The sequence below is a fragment of the Desmodus rotundus genome, chromosome 8 (assembly GCF_022682495.2).
Source record: "Desmodus rotundus isolate HL8 chromosome 8, HLdesRot8A.1, whole genome shotgun sequence".
In the NCBI taxonomy this organism is placed as follows: domain Eukaryota; kingdom Metazoa; phylum Chordata; class Mammalia; order Chiroptera; family Phyllostomidae; genus Desmodus; species Desmodus rotundus.
The window spans coordinates 54,619,997-54,639,552 of record NC_071394.1 but is presented as its reverse complement, the minus strand read 5'-3'; the positions used below and the strand labels follow the sequence as shown (position 1 = coordinate 54,639,552).

Here is a 19,556-nt window from a genome sequence, read left to right as displayed (position 1 = left end):
TTCCACACAGCAACATTCTCACAGACACGTCCCCTAAAGCAAGGGACATAAAGGAAAGAATAAACAAATGGGACCTCATCAAAATAAAAAGCTTCTGCATGGCTAAAGAAAACAGCATTAAAATACAAAGAGAACCAACAGTATGGGAAAACATATTTGCCAATGATACCTCAGACAAGGGCCTGATCTCCAAAATATATAAAGAACTCCTCCATCCTTTTAAAGTGGGAAACTATGAGCTAGAATTATATTTTTATTTATAGCTGGATTTAATGTATCCACTTGATCTTTGACATCTGATAACAAGTATACAATGCTGATTATCATGGGAAATGTGCCTTTTCTTTCCTGGAGTACCTGGTATCAATATCAGCTCCATCAAAAGAGAATATAAGCAGTTAATGTCACTGATTAATTTGATTACATACCACTTCAGACTATGGAAGTTTACACCAAACATATGTCAAATTACCTGGTGAAATTCAGGACATTACAAGTTTTACTTAAAGTTAAGGCTTAGTTTTCAATTTGTTGTATATGTCATTAGCAATATTTGGTGATCATTGTCAAGGACTGTTGCAGGCACTGACTGGTGTGACCCTGTGGGCTGGGCATCATTCTGCAAACTAAAAGGTCATTGGCTCTATTTCCGGTCAGGGCATATCCCTGGGTTGTGGGCCAGGCCCCAGGTTGAGGGCACGAGAGGCAACTAATCAATGTTTCTTACATCAATTCTTCTTTTTCTCTCTCCCTCCTTTCCCCCCTCACTAAAAATAAATAAAATATTTTTTTTTAAAAAAGGACTTCCAGAACAGACATAGTAATATTTCTATTATTAATTTGTCCTCAGGAGGGATGAAGCAGCTCCTTTAGTCTCTCTAGCACTGTGATAATGATTATTGTTTACTATTTGAATAAGAATTGTTTACTTTTAACCACCTAGATAGAGTGGGCATTGTATATACCTAATATGGGGCTTTTTCAATGACATACATTGTAAATGTAAATGAGGGTAAAAGTAGAATGACACATAAAAAACAGATTTGAATGTAGAAAAAGGGTGGATAATACTGTTCAAGTTAGCTAGCTGCTCTTGAGCCCATGGCCCTGAATCAGAAGTGGAGAGAAAAACCAAATAACTATGAGAGACCTTTGCCTTTGCTTAATTGATTTCTTAACTTGTTTCTTTTTGAATAGTCTGTTTCTCTGGATTTTAACAATTGATTTAATCTTTCAGACAGGGGAAAACAAAGGATGGAGTGGCCCAAAGTCTGGTTTTCCTGAACCAACAAATAACAGTAAGTTTTCACTTTTAACTATGCTGGTGTTTATTGGTGGTTCAGTGACTAGTAGGTCACTGGTTATTTATTGGGTCTGTCTGCCTTCAAGGTGCCATATTTGGTGTTACAGGGGTACAAGGACGTTGTGGTGTTTGCTTTTGTGGAATTGCTGGAAGCCACAGGCACTCATATTCTTAATATTGTGAAGCCATAGCAGACAGCATATCATTTCATTCACATAGTGATGATATTCTTTCTTTTTAAGTTGTCTTCATTGCAGTATAATTATAGTTTGAAAGAATCAAAAAAGAAAAATGATTATCTACAAGCTCATTATATTCTAAAAACAAATGCTTACAGTTGTAGTTCTTTTTAGGTAAACACAATTTTTTTTTCTCTCATGAACAGAAATGTAAAAATTCTTTTTTTATCTGTTTTATTTTTTATTTTTTAATATATTTATTGATTATGCTATTACAGTTGTCCCATTTCCCCCCCTTCACTCCACTCCATCCTGCCCACCCCCTCCCTCTCACATTCCACCCCTATAGTTCATGTCCATGGGTCATACTTATAAGTTCTTTGGCTTCTACATTTCCTACACTATTCTTACCCTCCCCCTGTCTATTTTCTACCTATCGTTAATGCTATTTATTCTCTGTACCTTTCCCCCCTCTCTCCCCCTCCCACTCCCCTGTTGATAACCCTTCATGTGATCTTCATTTCTGTGGTTCTGTTCCTGTTCCAGTTGTTTGCTTAGTTTGCTTCTGTTTTGGTTTTAGGTGTGGTTGTTAATAACTGTGAGTTTGCTGTCATTTTTACTGTTCATAATTTTTATCTTCTTTTTCTTAGATAAATCCCTTTAACATTTCATATAATAATGGCTTGGTGATGATGAACTCCTTTAACTTGACTTTATCTGAGAAGCACTTTATCTGCCCTTTCATTCTAAATGATAGCTTTGCTGGATACAGCAATCTTGGATGTAGGTCCTTTCATGACTTGGAATACTTCTTTCCAGCCCCTTCTTGCCTGTACAGTCTCTTTGGAGAAATCAGCTGACAGTCTTATGGGAACCCCTTTGAGGGAACTGTGTCCTTTTCTCTTGCTGCTTCTAAGATCCTCTCCTTCTGTTTCATCTTAGGTAATGTAATGATGATGTGCCTTGGTGTGTTCCTCCTTGGGTCCAGCTTCTTTGGGACTCTCTGAGCTTCCTGGACTTCCTGGAAGTCTATTTCTTTTGCCATATTAGGGAAGTTCTTCTTCATTATTTGTTCCAGTAAGTTTTCAATTTTTTGTCTTCCTCTTCTTCTTCTGATACCCCTATAATTTGGATGTTGGAACGTTTCAAGATGTCCTGGAGGTTCCTAAGCCTCTTCTCATTTTTTTGAATTCTTGTTTCTTCATTCTTTTCTGGTTGGATGTTTCTTTCTTCCTTCTGGTCCACACCATTGATTTGAGTCCCAGTTTCCTTCCCATCACTATTGGATCCCTGTACATTTTTCCTTTGTTTCTCTTAGCATAGCCTTCATTTCTTCATCTAATTTGTGACCAAATTCAACCAGTTCTGTGAGCTTCCTGATTACCAGTGTTTTGAACTGTGCATCTGATAGGTTGGCTATCTCTTCGTTGCTTAGTTATATTTTTTGTGGAGCTTTGATCTGTTCTTTCATTTGTGCCATTTTTTTTTGTCTTGGTGCGCCTATTACATAAAGGGGAGGAGCCTTAGGTGTTTACTGGGGTGGGTAACTCTGGTCGCTGCACTGTGATGCTGTGCATGGGGGAGGGGCCTAGAGGGAGCAATGGTGCTTGCTCCACTCTCTGCTGGATTGAAGTCACTCCCTCTGCTACCCACAATCAAATTGGGCCCTTCTGGTGCTGCTTCCCAAGTGGGTGGGCTTGCACATGCTCTAGGACCCCGTGGGTGTCTTCATCAAACTCTTCTGTGAGGCTGGGAGTTTCTCTTGTTGCCTCCTCAACCCCCACGGGTGTTTTCAATCAGAGGTTTGAGGCTTTATTTCCCAGTGCTGGAGCCCTGGGTTGCGTGGTCTGCTTCAGTCAATTGCCATTCCTCCTGGTTTATCTATGCGCAATGTGGGGCCGCAGGGTCTGCCAGCCACCACCTTGTGGGGTCTGCTAGCTGCAGCCTGGCCTACCCCGCTCCACAATCCGCCATGTTGCTGGGTCTGCCATCCGCCACGAGTCCTCTCTACCCAGGCTTTCCATCTCCGCCCCTCCCCCCCACTCCTGCCGGTCTGGATGAATGTTTCTTCTTTATTTCCTTGGTTGTCAGACTTCCATACAGTTTGATTTTCTGTCAATTCTGGTTGTTTTTTGTTTTCAGTAATTGTCCTTTTGGTTGTGTGAGGAGGTACAGTGTGTCTACCTATGCCTCCATCTTGGCCGGAAGCTCTAAAAATTCATACAACTTAGCAGTGCCACTCCTGAATATTCACTGTTTCATGTTTTCTCCATCTGGAGCCTTCACTTCATGTAGGAATATCCCTGGGAGTGGTCAGCCAAGATGTGCTGTGGTCCTAGTTTTCATGAATCTTCCATTCTAGGGGTGAAGGCAGTGCTTGGGAAGCAAGCGTAGTGTCCATTGGAGAAATCACGGTCAGGGCACCGGTTATTATAAGCAATAATCCCTTTAGCACCAGAAGTAGGAGCACAGAGAAAGAATAACATTGAGAACAAATGGGGTTGCGAGGAAGGCAAAAAATTACCACTTGTTTGCCAGCAAGCGCGGATAGATGATAATGTCGCGACTCTCCCACCACAGAAGTCACCGGTAAACACAGATTTTTACATAATTATGTTTTTTAACATTAAAATTATTGTTTTATTAATTAAAATAGATTAAGTCCACACATAATCTAAATAAAGTATTGCAAAATCAACTGTATGATCCTTGTTCAAAATACAGATTGCAGACATTCAGGGGTGTTCCTGTTCTGACACAATAATCTAGAGCTGTGCTGTCCATGGTCTTCAAGACAGAGCATGATTTAGTAAACATGAACCTGTAATAATTTTATGGCTTTTTAGGGAAGAGTTTGCTCTGCTTTTCTTAGATATCTGTGAAGATTTCTTTATTTCCACCATATCAAATAGTATTTATGACTTCTATCTACTGCTGTTGTGAAGCTACATCAGGATTTTAATGAACCGATGATTGTTTCTACAATTAAAGATCAATTGTTAAAACTATTAAAATTCAGAATGTTCCTGTTTCTTACTTTAATGCAAAGCATGATACCCTAAATACTCACTGCATGCTGATTTACATCAACGCCCTAAGTCAACCACAACCAGCGTCTCCGTTTAGACTTTCCTCATGCATTGCATATGACAGAGCCCTCTGTCTTCCGTGGGGAAGTAGGTGTGGATGATCAATGTCGTGTACAGCATAGACGAAAGTTTGTACTGTGTTGTTTTCATTTAACATTGCAATAAACATTTTCTTCACATTTTGCTGAGTCATTAGAATTTTTAATATTTTATTAAAGTCACTATTGAAATACCAGAAATGTAAGAATAAAATTGCTCACAATTGCATTCTAATTATAATGTTAAAAGATGCCTAAAAATCCACTTCAGTTTATTTCTTTTTTCAAAGGTATGTGATCAGGCTGTTATGCGTTGGAAGTGTAGACATTTGTTTTTAACTTCCTCCCTACCTCTCCTGAAAAGCATCTATTTTCATTGAGGTACCATTTTACTATAAATCAGTAAAAAACAAAACAAGCAGCCAATACAGACCCTAAGAAGGGAAGGGCCAGTGGAGTCATATCATTTCCACCCCTAGTTTCCTTCCTTTATGCCCTCTGGATGTCCAATAAACTTGATTCTGTAAATTTTCATAATTTATTCTTTGATATTAACAGCTCTTCTCTTGATGTATAATGAAATTAATAACAAACTCTTATCGAAGCATGCTTATAAGAACTGAGTTTTTGGATCATCAAAACTGCCCTCTTGAAAAGAATATTTCAGTGATGTAATGGAATTTATGAGTTTGTTTCTGGGAATAATTAAAATAATTTAATAGGATTCTGAACCTTTGATTTTATACATATATAATGAATGTGATAGCTTAGCAGGTATTCCCCCCCCAAAAAATGGAATCAGTTCAGGATTCTCGGAGTTTAATTCCTTTGATGTTTGAATATACAGGTTTATAATTACTTGGTAAGGGAATGTAAGAAGATTAAATTGATTTCAGTTTTATGTGAAGTACATAGCACAATACCTGTTTTCTAGTAAGTGTGTAATGAGTGTGATTTCCATCTGTGACTTCTCTCTCCTCTCATTTAATTAACATATATGATTCTGGGTAGGCTTGTCCAGCATTCTGTTCTTATGCTTTTTATCTGTCAGATGTCTTTTGCATGCACATGGTGAGTGAAGAATATATAGTTTATACTTGAATAGTTACTTCTGGCACTAGATATTTTTTCAAAGAATAGAAACATTATTTATTTGAATATGGAAGTCAGTTCTTTTTTTTTTTAAAGATTTTATTTATTGCATTATTTAGAGAAAGGGGAAGGGAGGGAGAAGAAGAGGGAGAGCAACATACATGTGCCTGATCAGTTGCCTGTTGCCCGCCCCCAACCAGGGACCTGGCCCACAACCCAGGAATGTGCCCTGACCATGAACTGAACTGGCAACCTTTTGGTTTTCAGGACGACACCCAACCCACTAAGCCACACCAGTCAGGGCTGGAAGTCAGGTCTTAGCTTCACAGTTTTAAGATGAAATCACATTATAAATACCCTGCAAACTCCATCATTAAACAGTGATATTTTGGCTCTTAGCTTTGTGTTTGCTGATTTTTAACTGCTAATGGATCTGGGAAATTCTTTGCAAGTGGGAGAAGAGGGAGCAAAGTGGCCAATGAGGTTCAGTGATCAGAAATATGTAAGAATGAATAGATTTGCATAATCTTTGATGTGATAAAGCTCTTAGAAATCAGGCTAAAACAGCCATGCTGTACACACTTTAAACTTCCTCTTGTCTACAGTAGAGTCACACTGAGAATTTGAAAGGAGGATGATGCCTCACCCCTTCCCAACTGTGAGGGGTGAGAAGGCTGTTTCCAAGGCCCTTCCCGGTGAGCACAGAGTGGTCTCTGCCTCAGGGTACCAGGCAGGATGAGGGCCACCTGACTCTGAAATGGGCTAGCTCCCTCTGGAGCCAGCACATAGCTACTCAAAGACAACATTGGGAAGAAATTGGTCTCTTCTTAGGAACTGATCACTCAAGTGATGAATCCATTACCTAAATTTAATTTAAATTCATGTATTATGGTACATTTAGCTTAAATATACTTCTACTTAATTAGTTCCTGAAGTTTGAAATTTTCCCTGAGTGGTTTGTGTCCTGTGAAGAAAACTTCTGTGTTGGCGTTTCGCAGGCAGAGGTTAGAGCAGGGATCTCGCAGGATGGCACGTGTTGGGGGAGATAGGAATTTGAGAGTGCTGGTGCTGGCTGCCTGCTGACATGTTGTCTGACCTGGAGAAACTCATTGTACGTCTTGTTTGAGAATCTTTAATTATGTAACCTTTGTAAAGTGATTAGCCTTTCTTGAATAACATCTGAAGAGGTAACATACTACTTTATAAAAGAATGTCAACATAAAGTGACTCTTCTTCATTGTTTTCTTTGTGAAACTCTACTTTACCTCACAAATTGTAATTAGATGAGATTTCTAGCCAAACATTATTTGGATAAATATGGAATTAACTTGCAACCATAGTATACAAAAGGTAAAAGAAAGGAAGACAGAATTAAAAACGGAAAAGAAGAGAGTTTTAACCTGGCATAGCTAACACCTAACTATAAGTAGACAAAGAAAGTTCATGACCATATGCATTTAATTTTTGAAGTGGGAGACATTATTATTTTTTGGGTGGAAGATATTATTTTAAAGATTACAGTCCTAAGAAACTGCTAACAATTACAACTAAAAAATTAAATGGTTTTGCAAGTGATTGTGATTACATAGCCTGGGTCCTGGCTTGATTGCCTGCAGATTTAAAACGTGGACCTAATTTTTGCAGGCTTCTCAGGCTTTCTTCATTGGACTGGATTGCAGTTGAAGGTAGACTACTATAAGTGTGTTTTTACCCTTTGAATCTCTGTCATAGTCATGTTGAAGGGCAAGAGAACGTAATTCTGTAACGTGAGGTTCCTGTTAAATTTAGCACAGGGCAATTTAATGCTTGGCATACACATAAAAAGCTAGATTTTTACAGATGAATGACGAACAATTTTTGTAAAAGATTATGCGTTTTAAAGATCTCCTGACGGCTCATGGAAAACTTTGTAAAATATTTAGATATAGTTCAGCTGATAATATCTTTCTTTTGTATTCACATTCCATGTTTCTTATTAATACAGAGTTTTACTTAAAAACAGGTTCGTTGTTTCTTTAAGGTGAACTCTAGCTTAATTCAAAATTGGACTAAGCTCAAAGGTATTCAGTGGTATGTGCCGAATCCACCCACTAAAAGATTATTTGGAGGCATTTTTCACATAAATATTTTTCCATTAACCTTTTAAAAAGTTTTATTTAGCCCCTGTGAAATATGCTGACTCTTCTGGGTTCATTAGAGATGACCCAAGACAAATACTTCTGGGATGGAATTAGAGTTCTTACTAGCCTTCTTAGTACTGTGGTTGACTTACCAAAATTTTTGTCATTTTGTATCATAGCTGTAAATTATTAAACTCTGTGCATCCTGGAACCAGAGGCCGAGCCGTCCCAGTGACCCGACATTAGACAGATCATATGCATGTTTCCCGAATGCTGTGTTCTGTATTCAGCACCTCTACATCTTTTATTCTTTTCTTGTTGGGCAAGGTTTGTACTTTTTAGATAATACATTAATAGATTCTTTAAGTGTTTTGGGACAGTTCCCTCTACAGTTTTCTTTTGGGGCTCCCCTAGTAGAAACTACTTTGTAATGAGACAATTAAGTTAAGTGGAACCAATTAGATTTAAATATAATGCTGAGCAGTCCAACTTAATCATTTATTTCAACAATAATACTGTGTTGGAAATCTAAGAGTATAGCTGACTTGTAGCCATCTATTTAAAAAGTATCAGTGGGCTACTTTTGCCCAGCCCAGTCCCTGCGTGACTGATGGCCTTTGAATGAAGTCCAGCCAGTAAATAGAGGGCTGTGTATTTGAAGCAGTTTGGGGCAGCAGGACTTTCACATGTCATTGCTGTTGTTTGCACCTGCTGAGCCTGCAGGTGGAAATGTGTTCCGCCCCTGAGCAAAGGATGATCCAGATGTTCTAGAGAGAGAACTCTCCCCTTTTACATTGGTGACTGTATGGGACCTGCCAGAGTGGTGCGAAACTTTAGCTGTTTTTACTGCTCTGACCAGGGTTCGCTTTTCTTGCCCACTGAATCTAGGGAGATGAGAGACAGCATTAAGCTTGTTTCTGTTTTAGTCAGACTAGTTGAGGTTGTAGTTCAAGGCCTATTCATTTAAGGAAAAAGGGTCTTAAACTAGAAAATAAGTCTTTTATCATATTAACACAGGTAGCTTATTTCTCTGAAATATTCTCAGAAAAGATTGAAGGAATTTAAATTTTCATGATTCTAAAAACTTTTGCTTGGCTCATATTTTTATACAAAAATGATTTCAAGTGCATGTTTCTTAAAAAAGGAAACCACATGACAAATTTAGGAATGCATTTATTGAGCTCAGTATGAAAGTGTTTTTAAGTATGAGCAAAGGAGGAAATCAAAGAAAAAAGAGATTGATTTAGGTACATAAACACTAAAAACATTCAGGGAACAACATAAGAAAATGAAAAGGCAAATGACAAAGTATAGACGGCAGCATACATAGCAACAGGTTAAATGTACACAAAGGACACAAAAAGGTTAATAAAAAGTAAATATCCCAATGGAAAAATGGCCAAAGGAGTTAAGGAGACATTTAAAGAGAACAGACATTAAGTAATAAAAAATTGTTTAGCAATCAGGGAAGTGCAGATTAAAGCTAAATGTTATGTAATTTCTGATCCATAAAAATAGGCAAGGTTTTAAAAATGATGATTCCAGCTATTGCAGAAACAGGTGTTGACATACTGCTGCTAGGCTTGTGAATTAGCTCTGCCTTTCTGAAGCGATAAGAATGCCAGGCTTAGGCCCATTCTTTCTAGAGCTTAATTACAAAAAGATAGGGAGAAATATAAGGGACTATTTTTTCCTTAGTAAACATATACTATTTTTATAATCAGGAAAAAGGTATATTAAAAACACTCATATATACGTAAATTCTGGCCTGATTGCACAATCTGGTTGCATTTAAACAAACATTATGTATTAAGCAGGGGAGCAGTTGTCTCTATGCTGAAGACCACTTTTGTGATATTTTTTAGAACAAGAAATGTGTAGTTTTCTAAAGTCTGAGGGAAATTTTGATTTCTGGAATTTGTTCTGGAAATCTGAAATATGTGCTTTTTATTCCCAGAGCTTTTGTGGGGATTGAAAGGTGTTTAAAACTAGGATTCTGAGAACTGGAACAGAGCATAGCAATGACACAGGTGGGAGTCTCCCAGTGATGGAGAGTTGAAGTGTTAATGGAAAAATGATAAATGGTAATGGAAAAATGATAAATGGTAATGGAAAAATAAATAAAAAATGAAGAAAAAAAGAACTACTCAATCGATTTTCTTTATCAAAGAAACTCATATTTATTCATCCGCTTGTCCAGAAAGAGAGTTTTCTAACTCTAGCATTACAGTTTCTCAGGAAAGGTTAAACTTATGTTACCATTTTTGAACAATAAAAGTTAAAAATGCAAAGAAAGTGAAAAATTTCTCCCCATGTTTGTCCTTATTAGCACACTTTTCACCCTGTCCCCCCAAACAAGTAATTTATGGTTGGTTAGTTTATTTGATACTGTTCCAGAATCTTTTTATGCATATACGAGCAAATTTAGATATATGGGGTCTGTCCAGAAGGTATCCAGCTATCTAATATGAAAAATAGTCACATTTATTGAAGAAGATACAAGAAACATTGTATGTAGGACAATGACACCTCAGTCCCCTTCAAAGTAGCCACCTTGGGACCTCACACAGTTCTCCCAGTCACCATCAGCTGCCCTATCATATTTTCCTGAATTTCATCAATGGTCTGGAGTCTCTTTCCTTTCAAAGGTGATTTTAGTTTTGGGAAAAGCCAGAAGTTGCAGGGTGACAAACCTGGGCTGTAGGGGGGCTGAATCACCCGAGTGATTTGATGTTTCACAAAAAACTCTGCATGAGACGTGATGCACGAGCAGACATGCTGTCATGATGAAGCTGTCAATCACCAATTGCCCATAGCTGCGGCCTTCTGAGTCATCTCAATAGTTTCCATGGAGGAATGTTCAAGCTTAATGCAAAATTTGATGCAGATTCATTGCTCTACTCACTCAGTCATTTTGAATACGATGGCTACACAGTACGACGTATGCTCACTCAATGATGTCTACCACATTGAAGTTGTCACTGTTTACGCATGTGCATTCCAGTCCACTCTCCTGGTCTGCCAGGTTACATCGATGTCGCGCAGACTGTTCTTATATTAACAATGGCTGGACTTTTTCTGCACAGAGCTCGTATATTATTTTATTCCCTGGCATTCCAGACACACTATTTACAATTTTCTCTTTTCAATTAAAATATGTCCTAAAGATCCTTCTATATTAATTTGTATAGGGCTTTATTATTATTTAACCAGTTTCTTCCTGATGGGCATTTAGATTGTTTGCAGTATTTTTCTGTTATAAATAATGCTACAATGTAAAGCCTCACATATGTATCATATTACATGTGTGTTAGTATAATTGTTAAATAAACTCCTACAAATGGAATTACTGAGTCAAAGATTATGTGCACTTATGATTTTGATGGATGTTGCCAGATTACACTCGGTAGAGACTTAACAAATTTACGTTCCCACCAGCAGTAGATGGGATTACGCTTCCCCACTACTGCAGTAGCACTGTGCTATCAGCCTTCTGGATCTTTACCAATCTGGTAGTTGAAATATGGTATTCAATGTGGTTTTATCTTGCACTTCTCCTATTGTGAATGAGATTAAGTATATTTTTGTACATTTGAGTCATTTTTATACTTTCTATGTCAATGACATAGTCATAACTATTATTTTAAAATTAGATAGTTGGTCGTTCTTCTTGATGAGTATATGTATGTACATATATGATATGACTTGCCAATATTTTTCTTGTTTTTGTTTATGATGGAATTTTCTTCTAAAGTTTGGTTTTCTTTTTAATGTATTTGAATGGCCTTTTTAATAGTCTTCTTAAGCATTTTTAATCTTAATAATGCCTTCCCCATTCTGAGATTATAAAAAATTATTTTAAGCTATCTTCTAGAACTTTTATAATTTTATTTTTTTCTTTCAATCTGTGATCCATCCAGAGTTCATACTGGAAGTGTGAATCAAATTTAACCCCCACTGCATTGAGACTTTCGTGTTATCAGATACGATGATTCTGTATCTACTTGGTTTTATTCTGGGCTTTTTCTCTTCTGTGTACCTACTTATTCATGAACCAGCTTTCATCGTTGTGTCTTTATTGCATTTTAACATATATTTTTTTAAAGTTTTATTTGCTTAAAACAGTTGTGAATGAAGAAGTTCTTGGTCCATGATCTTTTTGCTCTTACTACATGGAGTACAAGTAATTGAAAAGCAAAAATCCCATTGACAAGGGAAGTAAGAAGAGTGAGAGTAGTCAAAGTGTCGACTAAAAGAAGCAACAGGGAACTATGTGGTTGGAGGCTGTTAAGGTCCAGGAAGACAGTGGCGACAGTCTCCCTAAACCTTCTGTGTGTAATGGATGTGACATTCATTCCTTAAATTGTTCAGGAAGTGTTGATTGACTGCAATGGAGTGTTTCTGGTATTACTGGTGATTTCAGTAAAGCTTTTTAAAGTTGAAATTGCTTTTTTAAAAGCTGTTCAATCTACAAGATAGACATGATTAACCATCATCCAATAAAAAAAGAAGTGAAAACTTAAAACACAAATGGAACATGTTATTTGGGGGAAAAGTCAATACATTTTTATTTTAAAAAACATCATATAGCCCTGGCTGGTGTGCCTCGGTGAGTTGTGAACTACCTTTTAAACTGAAAGGTCATTGGTTCAATTCCTGGTCAGGGCACATGCCTGGGTTGCAGGCCAGGTCCCCAGTTGGGCGCTGGAGAGACAACCACACATTGATGTTTCTCTCCCTCTCTTTCTCCTTCCCTTCCCCTCTCTCTAAAAATAAAAAAATCAAATCTTTTAACAGATCATATAGCATAGTGCCCAAGACTGTTGGTGCTCAATATTTGAACAGATGAAAAAAAAGAGTATTTTCATTTTTTCCTCATAAACCTTTTGTTCTCAGCTTACTGTTGCTGGACTTGATATCATAATAGGTGTCATTATTGGTATTTTATTGGTATTTCAACCTAATGGAAATAGTGCATTCATTCTTAGTAGATTTCTTTGCTTCAGGGTAGAATGGTATCTGAATTCATATCTCGAGCTGTTCCGAACTTCAGATTGGCAGCCTTTGGTGGAAGAAACAGGATGATTTAGCATTACCAAATGAGCGCGGTCTGTCTGAAAGACAAATATTTGAAACATGATATGCAAGGAAGAAGGAAAACAAGACACAGAATCAGAAGTGTGTAAAGGTTGGAGAATGTCCAATCTCTCATTTTATAAACTGGAGAATTGAGTTTCAGATGATTTTATAATTTGCCTGGTCACACTAAGTGGGTTGGATGTAGTGAAGATTTGAATGTGCGTTTTCTGACTCCAAGGTCTGCATTTGCCCCTAGTAGACAACATATTTGTTTGTGGATCTATCATTTTGCTGATAATTAAGAAAAAAGGAATCACATTTTAAAGAAATTCTACTAAAATTAAGTATGTATTTCTTGAATGTTTTATATATCATATACTAGAATTATTATTATTTTTTGAGGTTTTATTTATTTTTAGAGAGGGGAAGTGAGGGAGAAAGAGAGGGAGAGAAACATTAATGTGTGGTTGCCTCTCATGCACCCTACTGGGGACCTGGCCCACAACCCAGGCATGTGCCCTTACTGGGAATCGAACTGGTGACCCTTTGGGTTATAGGCCTGACACTCAATCCACTGAGCCACACCAGCCAGGGCAGAATTATTTTTTAAGAACATTTCATAATATGAAAAAGGTCCAATCTATTGTTTCAGATACCAGGTTGATATTTGGGGAGATCACATAAAAATATTGAAATGGCTGAGAAAGCATGTGAAATGTTTGTTTTGACAGTGGAGCAGCCATCTGTATTATATGATTTTTCTTAAGACGTAAAAATCTTTAGTAATAGCTCATTTTAAAAAAACACTCAACAGGCTTTTGGAGTGATGTTATTCAAGTGTATTGTTTTATTCCAAGCTTTCTGGTTTGTGTTAAGATGATTTATAGACTTTTAGAGCTGCAGGAGATTTTCAAGTTCCTCTTGTCTAATTCATTTCACAGATGAGGAAAGTGGGGTTAGGAGGAGGCTACCTGCCACTGCAACTTGAACTCAGATAGCGTGGCTCTCATCTGGTACATTTACTGCTCTGCTACATTGTCTTTTCTTTGTTATTTTTTGTGCTAAGACAAATGTCAGCCTTTTTTATTTGCTCTTTTTAAAAAAATTAATTTGCTTCAGAGGAGTTTTATATTTGTAAGAAAATTGAGAGGGAGATTTAGAGATTCTCATACACCCCTTGTGCCCACACATGCATAGCCTCCTCCATTATCAACATTTCTCTTTTTTTAGTTTAATTTTCAGTAGAGTTTCCTTCAAATTTTTCATTGTTGATTTTTGTCTCCTTCTTAAAGAGTATATATTTTGCTGAAAAATTGAGCAGAACTAGGTACCCAACAGCTGTGGCTGGAAGATCAGGTAGATAATGAGCTCTGTGGGGAAGGAGAGGTGGATCCCATGAAAGTACCCCCATTCCATTGCATCTCAACAACGGGGCAGTGGGAAGGGGAGATTTCTGAGATCCATCAGCCTAGGAGCCAAAGTTCATGGAGAGGATGGATGGTCTATTCCTGTACTCCAGGAAGATGACCATGGTGGTCCAATGAGCACCTTCTTGGGTCTCATGTCTTACCTGATGAATGGCCTCAAGCTTCCCTGGGAAATAAAGAGTCCCAGTCATGAGGCCCACACTGCCGTAAGGGTTTCCCTTGCTCTCAGGTAACTGAAAGTCAAGCACCACCAGATCCCAGAGACCCATGGGCTGCATATTAGGTGAAGGCCATGGTTAAAGCTGCAGACCTCAAGGAGCAGACACCCCCATTCTGGCCCTGCTTATACTCAGGGCCATCTAGAACTAGTGCCAACATCCTTCCTGCATTGATGTCTCATCGCTGCCTTGTCTAGGGCCTCTGTACCGAGGGAGAGGCCCAGAGCAGCATAACGATACTTTTATGTAATTGGGTTTTGTTAACTTTTTTAAATTGTGAAAATGATACAGAGAAGTTGTGTGTAACCATCACTCAGCTTCTCCCAGTGGTGATATTTATTGGGTTGGCCAAAAAGTCAGTTTAGTTTATTTCCGTAAAATAAAAGACACATTTACCATTTTCACCAATAACTTTATTGATTTGGATATTTTGAGTATGTCAGCTATCCCATGTGGTAGAATGTTAATTGTTTGAAATTAATGTCTTGATTTGATCGCTACCAACTTCAACTGCTCTACCTGACCATGGAGCATTCTCCAGTGAGAAATCTCCAGCACCAAACTTCACAAACAACTTTTGACACATTTGATTAGTCACATCACCTTCTCTGTACACTGCACAAATCTTTTTTTTTCTTTGCATTTCAGTTGCATTTTTACCTTTCTTGAAATAATAAAGCATAATATGCCAAAGATGTTGCTTATTTTCTTCCATCTTCAGTATTAAAATGCGTACACAAAAATTCACCAATTTTGATGTTTTTTTTTAAACACATGCTGATATGACAGCTGTCATAATACAATCTAACAAAGTTGTTTCGAATGAGGTTAAAGACAGCTACATGCTACTAGAGCCATCTTATGGAAAAAACCAACCAAACCTTTTGGCCAAACTGGTATAATTATAGTACATTATCAAAGCCAAGAACTTGACGCTGGTACAGTAGAGTGACCTAGATTGTAGACCTTACTTAGGTTTCATGAATTTTCATCTAAATAAATTTAAAAATTACTATTAGGTAAATTATGTTACAGTGGCTCGTACTTTCTTCAGTTTACAGTTGTGGACCAGTAGTCCACTTTCCAGTTTTTTAATTTAATCTTTATTGTATTTTTTTCCATTACCATTAGTCCCCTTTACCGCCCTCTCTCCAGCAAGTACCGCACTGTTGTTCCTGTTCATGAGTCCTTTTTTCTTTTCGCTCAATACCTCTCCCTACCTCTGCCTCCCCTACTAGCTATCATCCTGCTCTCCATCTATAAGCCTGTCCCAATTCTCCTTGTTAGTTTAGTTTGTTCAAGATTTCACATATGGCTGAAATCATGTTATTTTTCTTTCTCTGATTGGCTTACTTCACTTAGCATAATTTTCTCCAGATCCATCTATACTGCCACAAAGGGTAAAACTTTCTTCTTTTTTATGGCTGAGTAGTATTCCATTATGTAAATGTCCCATGGTTATTTTATCCACTCATCTACTGATGGACACTTGGGCTGCTTCCATATCTTGGCAATTATAAATAATGTTTCAGTGAACATAGGGGTGCTTATATTCTTTTGAAAAATGTTTTGCGTTCCTTCAGATATATTCCCAGAAGTGGGATTGCTGGGTCAAAAGCAGATCTATTGTTAATGTTTTCAGGTATCTCCATACTGCTTTCTACAGTGGCTGCATCAATCTGCATCACCACCAACAGTGCAAAAGGGTTCCCCTTTCTCAACATCCTAGCCAACATTCATTATTTGTTGATTTGTTGATGATAGCCATTCTGACAGGTATAGTTTTAATGTACATTTCTCTGATGATTAGTGACATTGAACATCTTTTCAAATGTCCATTGCCATCTGTATGTCCTCTTTGGAGAAGTGTCTGTTCAGGTCCTTTGCCCATTTTTTCATTGGATTGAATGTTTTTTTGGTGTTGAGTTTTTTCTTGCTTTTTTAAAAAATATATTTATTGATTATGCTATTACAATTGTCCCATTTCCCCCCCTTCACTCCATCCTGCCCACCCCTCTCTCCCATATTCCCCCCCTGTAGTTCATGTTCATGGGTCATACTTATAAGTTCTTTGGCTTCTACATTTCCTATACTATTCTTACCCTCCCCCTGTCTATTTTCTATACCTACCATTTATGCTACTTATTCTCTGTACCTTCCCCCTTCTCTCCCCCTCCCACTCCCGTGTTGATAACCCTTCATGTGATCTTCATTTCTGTGGTTCTGTTCCTGTTCCAGTTGTTTGCTTAGTTTGCTTCTGTTTTTGTTTTAGGTGTGGTTGTTAATAACTGTGAGTTTGCTGTCATTTTTACTGTTCATATTTTTTATCTTCTTTTTCTTAGATAAATCCCTTTAACATTTCATATAATAAGGGCTGGGTGATGATGAACTCCTTAACTTGACCTTATCTGGGAGGCAGTTTATCTGGCCTTCCATTCTAAATGATAGCTTTGCTGGATAGAGTAATCTTGGATGTAGGTTCTTGCCTTTCATGACTTGGAATACTTCTTTCCAGCCCCTTCTTGCCTGCAAAGTTTCTTTTGAGAAATCAGCTGATAGTCTTATGGGAACTCCTGTGTAGGTAACTGTGTCCTTTTCTCTTGCTGCTTCTAAGATCCTCTCCTTCTGTTTCATCTTAGGTAATGTAATGATGATGTGCCTTGGTGTGTTCCTCCTTGGGTCCAGCTTCTTTGGCACTTTCTGAGCCTCCTGGACTTCCTGGAAGTCTATTTCCTTTGCCAGATTGGGGAAGTTCTCCTTCATTATTTGTTCAAATAAGTTTTCAATTTTTTGTTCTTCCTCTTCTCCTTCTGGTAGCCCTATAATTCAGATGTTGGAACGTTTCAAGATGTCCTGGAGGTTCCTAAGCCTCTTCTCATTTTTTTGAATTCTTGTTTCTTCATTCTTTTCTGGTTGGATGTTTCTTTCTTCCTTCTGGTCCACACCATTGATTTGAGTCCCAGTTTCCTTCCCATCACTATTGGATCCCTGTACATTTTCCTTTGTTTCTCTTAGCATAGCCTTCATTTCTTCATCTAATTTGTGACCAATTTCAACCAATTCTGTGAGCGTCCTGATTACCAGTGTTTTGAACTGTGCATCTGATAGGTTGGCTATCTCTTCGTTGCTTAGTTGAATTATTTCTGGAGCTTTGATCTGTCCTTTCATTTGGGCCTTTTTTTTGTCTTGGCGCGCCTATTACATAAAGGGGAGGAGCCTTAGGTGTTCACCTGGGCAGGGTAACGCTGGTTTCTGTGCTGTGATGCTGTACTTGGGGGAGGGGCCTAGAGAGAGCAATGGTGCTTGTTCCACTCTCTGCTGGATTGAAGTCACTCCCTCTGCTACCCACAATCAAATTGGGCCCTTTTGGTGCTGCTTCCCGAGGGCTTGTACACACTCTAGGCCCCTGTGGGTCTCTCCAACAAACTCTCTTGTGAGGCTGGGAGTGTCTCCTGTTGCCTCCTCAACCCCCACGGGTGTTTCCAATCAGAGGTTTTGAGGCTTTATTTCCTAGGGCTCTAGCCTTTGGTTGAGTGGTCTGCTTCACTCTCCTGCTGTTCCTCCCGGTTTATCTATGCGCCAATGTGGGGCCGTGGGGTCTGCCAGCCGTTGCACTGCCTGCCCTGTTCCACAATCCACCACCTCTCTGGGTCCGGCCATGTTGCCGCGAGACCTCTCCACCCCAGCTTCCCGTCTCCGCACTCCTACTGGTCTAGATGAATGTTTCTTCTTTATCTCCTTGGTTTTTGGACTTCCGTGCAGTTCGATTTTCTGTCAGTTCTGGTTGTTTTTTGTTTTTAAATTGTTGTCCTTCTTTTGGTTGTGTGAGGAGGCGCAGTGTGTCTACCTACGCCTCCATCTTGGACAGAAGATTCGTGTTGAGTTTTTTAAGTACTTTATAAATTTTGGATACTAACCCCTTATCAGATGTATCAGGGTATATATTCTCCCATTCTGTGGGTTGTCTTTATATTTTGTTGATGATTTCCTTTGCTGTGCAAAATCTTTTTAGTTTGTTGTAGCCTCATTTCTTTCTGGTTTCTTTTGTTTCTGTTGCCTGGGGAGATATACCTGATAAAATAACTGCTATGAGCAGTGTCCGAGATTTTGCTGCCTATGTTTTCTTCTATGATTTTTATGGTTTCAGATCTAACATTTAAGTCTTTGATCTATTGTCAATTTACTCTTGTGTGTGGTATAAGAAGGTGGTCTAGTTTCATTTTTCTGCATGTATCTGTCCATTTTTCCCAATACCATTTATTGAATAGACCATCTTAAGCCCATTGTATGTGCTTGCTTCCTTTGTCGAATATTAATTGACTATAAAGGTGAGGATTTATTGCTGTGCTCTCTATTCTGTTCCATGGATCTATTTGTCTGTTTTTATGCCGGTACCATGCTGTTTTGATTACTATGGCCTTAGAGTATAATTTGATATTAGGTAGTGTGAGTCCTTCAACTTTGTTCTTCTTTCTCAGGAACACTATTGCTATGCAGGGCCTTTTGTGGCTCCATATACATTTTGCAAATATTTGTTCTAATTCTGTGAAATATGTCATTGCAATCTTGATAGGAATTGTGTTCAATCTATAGATTGCTTAGGGTAGTATGGACATTTTGATGATGTTAATTCTTCCAATCCAGGAACATGGTATGGGCTTCCACTTAATTTGTATCTTCTTCAATGTCTTATTATTTCCTGAGTACAGGTCATTTACACTCCTGGTTAGATTTATTCCTAGGTATTTTATTCTTTTTGAAGCAATTGTGAATGGGATTGTTTTCTTCAGTTCCATTTGTTAGTTTGTTTTTTATATAAAAATACAACTGATTTCTGGACATTAATTTTGTATACTGCTACTTTTCTGAATTCCTTTATCAGTTCTAGTAGTTTCTTGGTGGATCTTTGGGGTTCTGTAGGTACAGTATCATGTCATCTGCAAATAATGACAGTTTTACTTCTTCCTTTCCAATTTGGATGCCTTTTATTTCTTTATCCTGTCTGATTGCT

General features: G+C 38.0%; 1 protein-coding gene across 7 annotated transcripts in view; it reads left to right on the top strand.

Moving 5' to 3' along the window:
• Nucleotides 1–19,556, top strand: part of STAU2 (staufen double-stranded RNA binding protein 2) — a 356,018-nt gene that overhangs the window by 155,498 nt on the left and 180,964 nt on the right. For all 7 annotated transcript variants that reach the window (XM_024578270.3, XM_045186116.2, XM_045186118.2 and 4 more), the window contains one exon: nt 1,238–1,298. In XM_024578270.3, the coding sequence (XP_024434038.1) occupies nt 1,238–1,298 (61 nt within the window). The remainder of the gene's footprint in view (nt 1–1,237; nt 1,299–19,556) is intronic.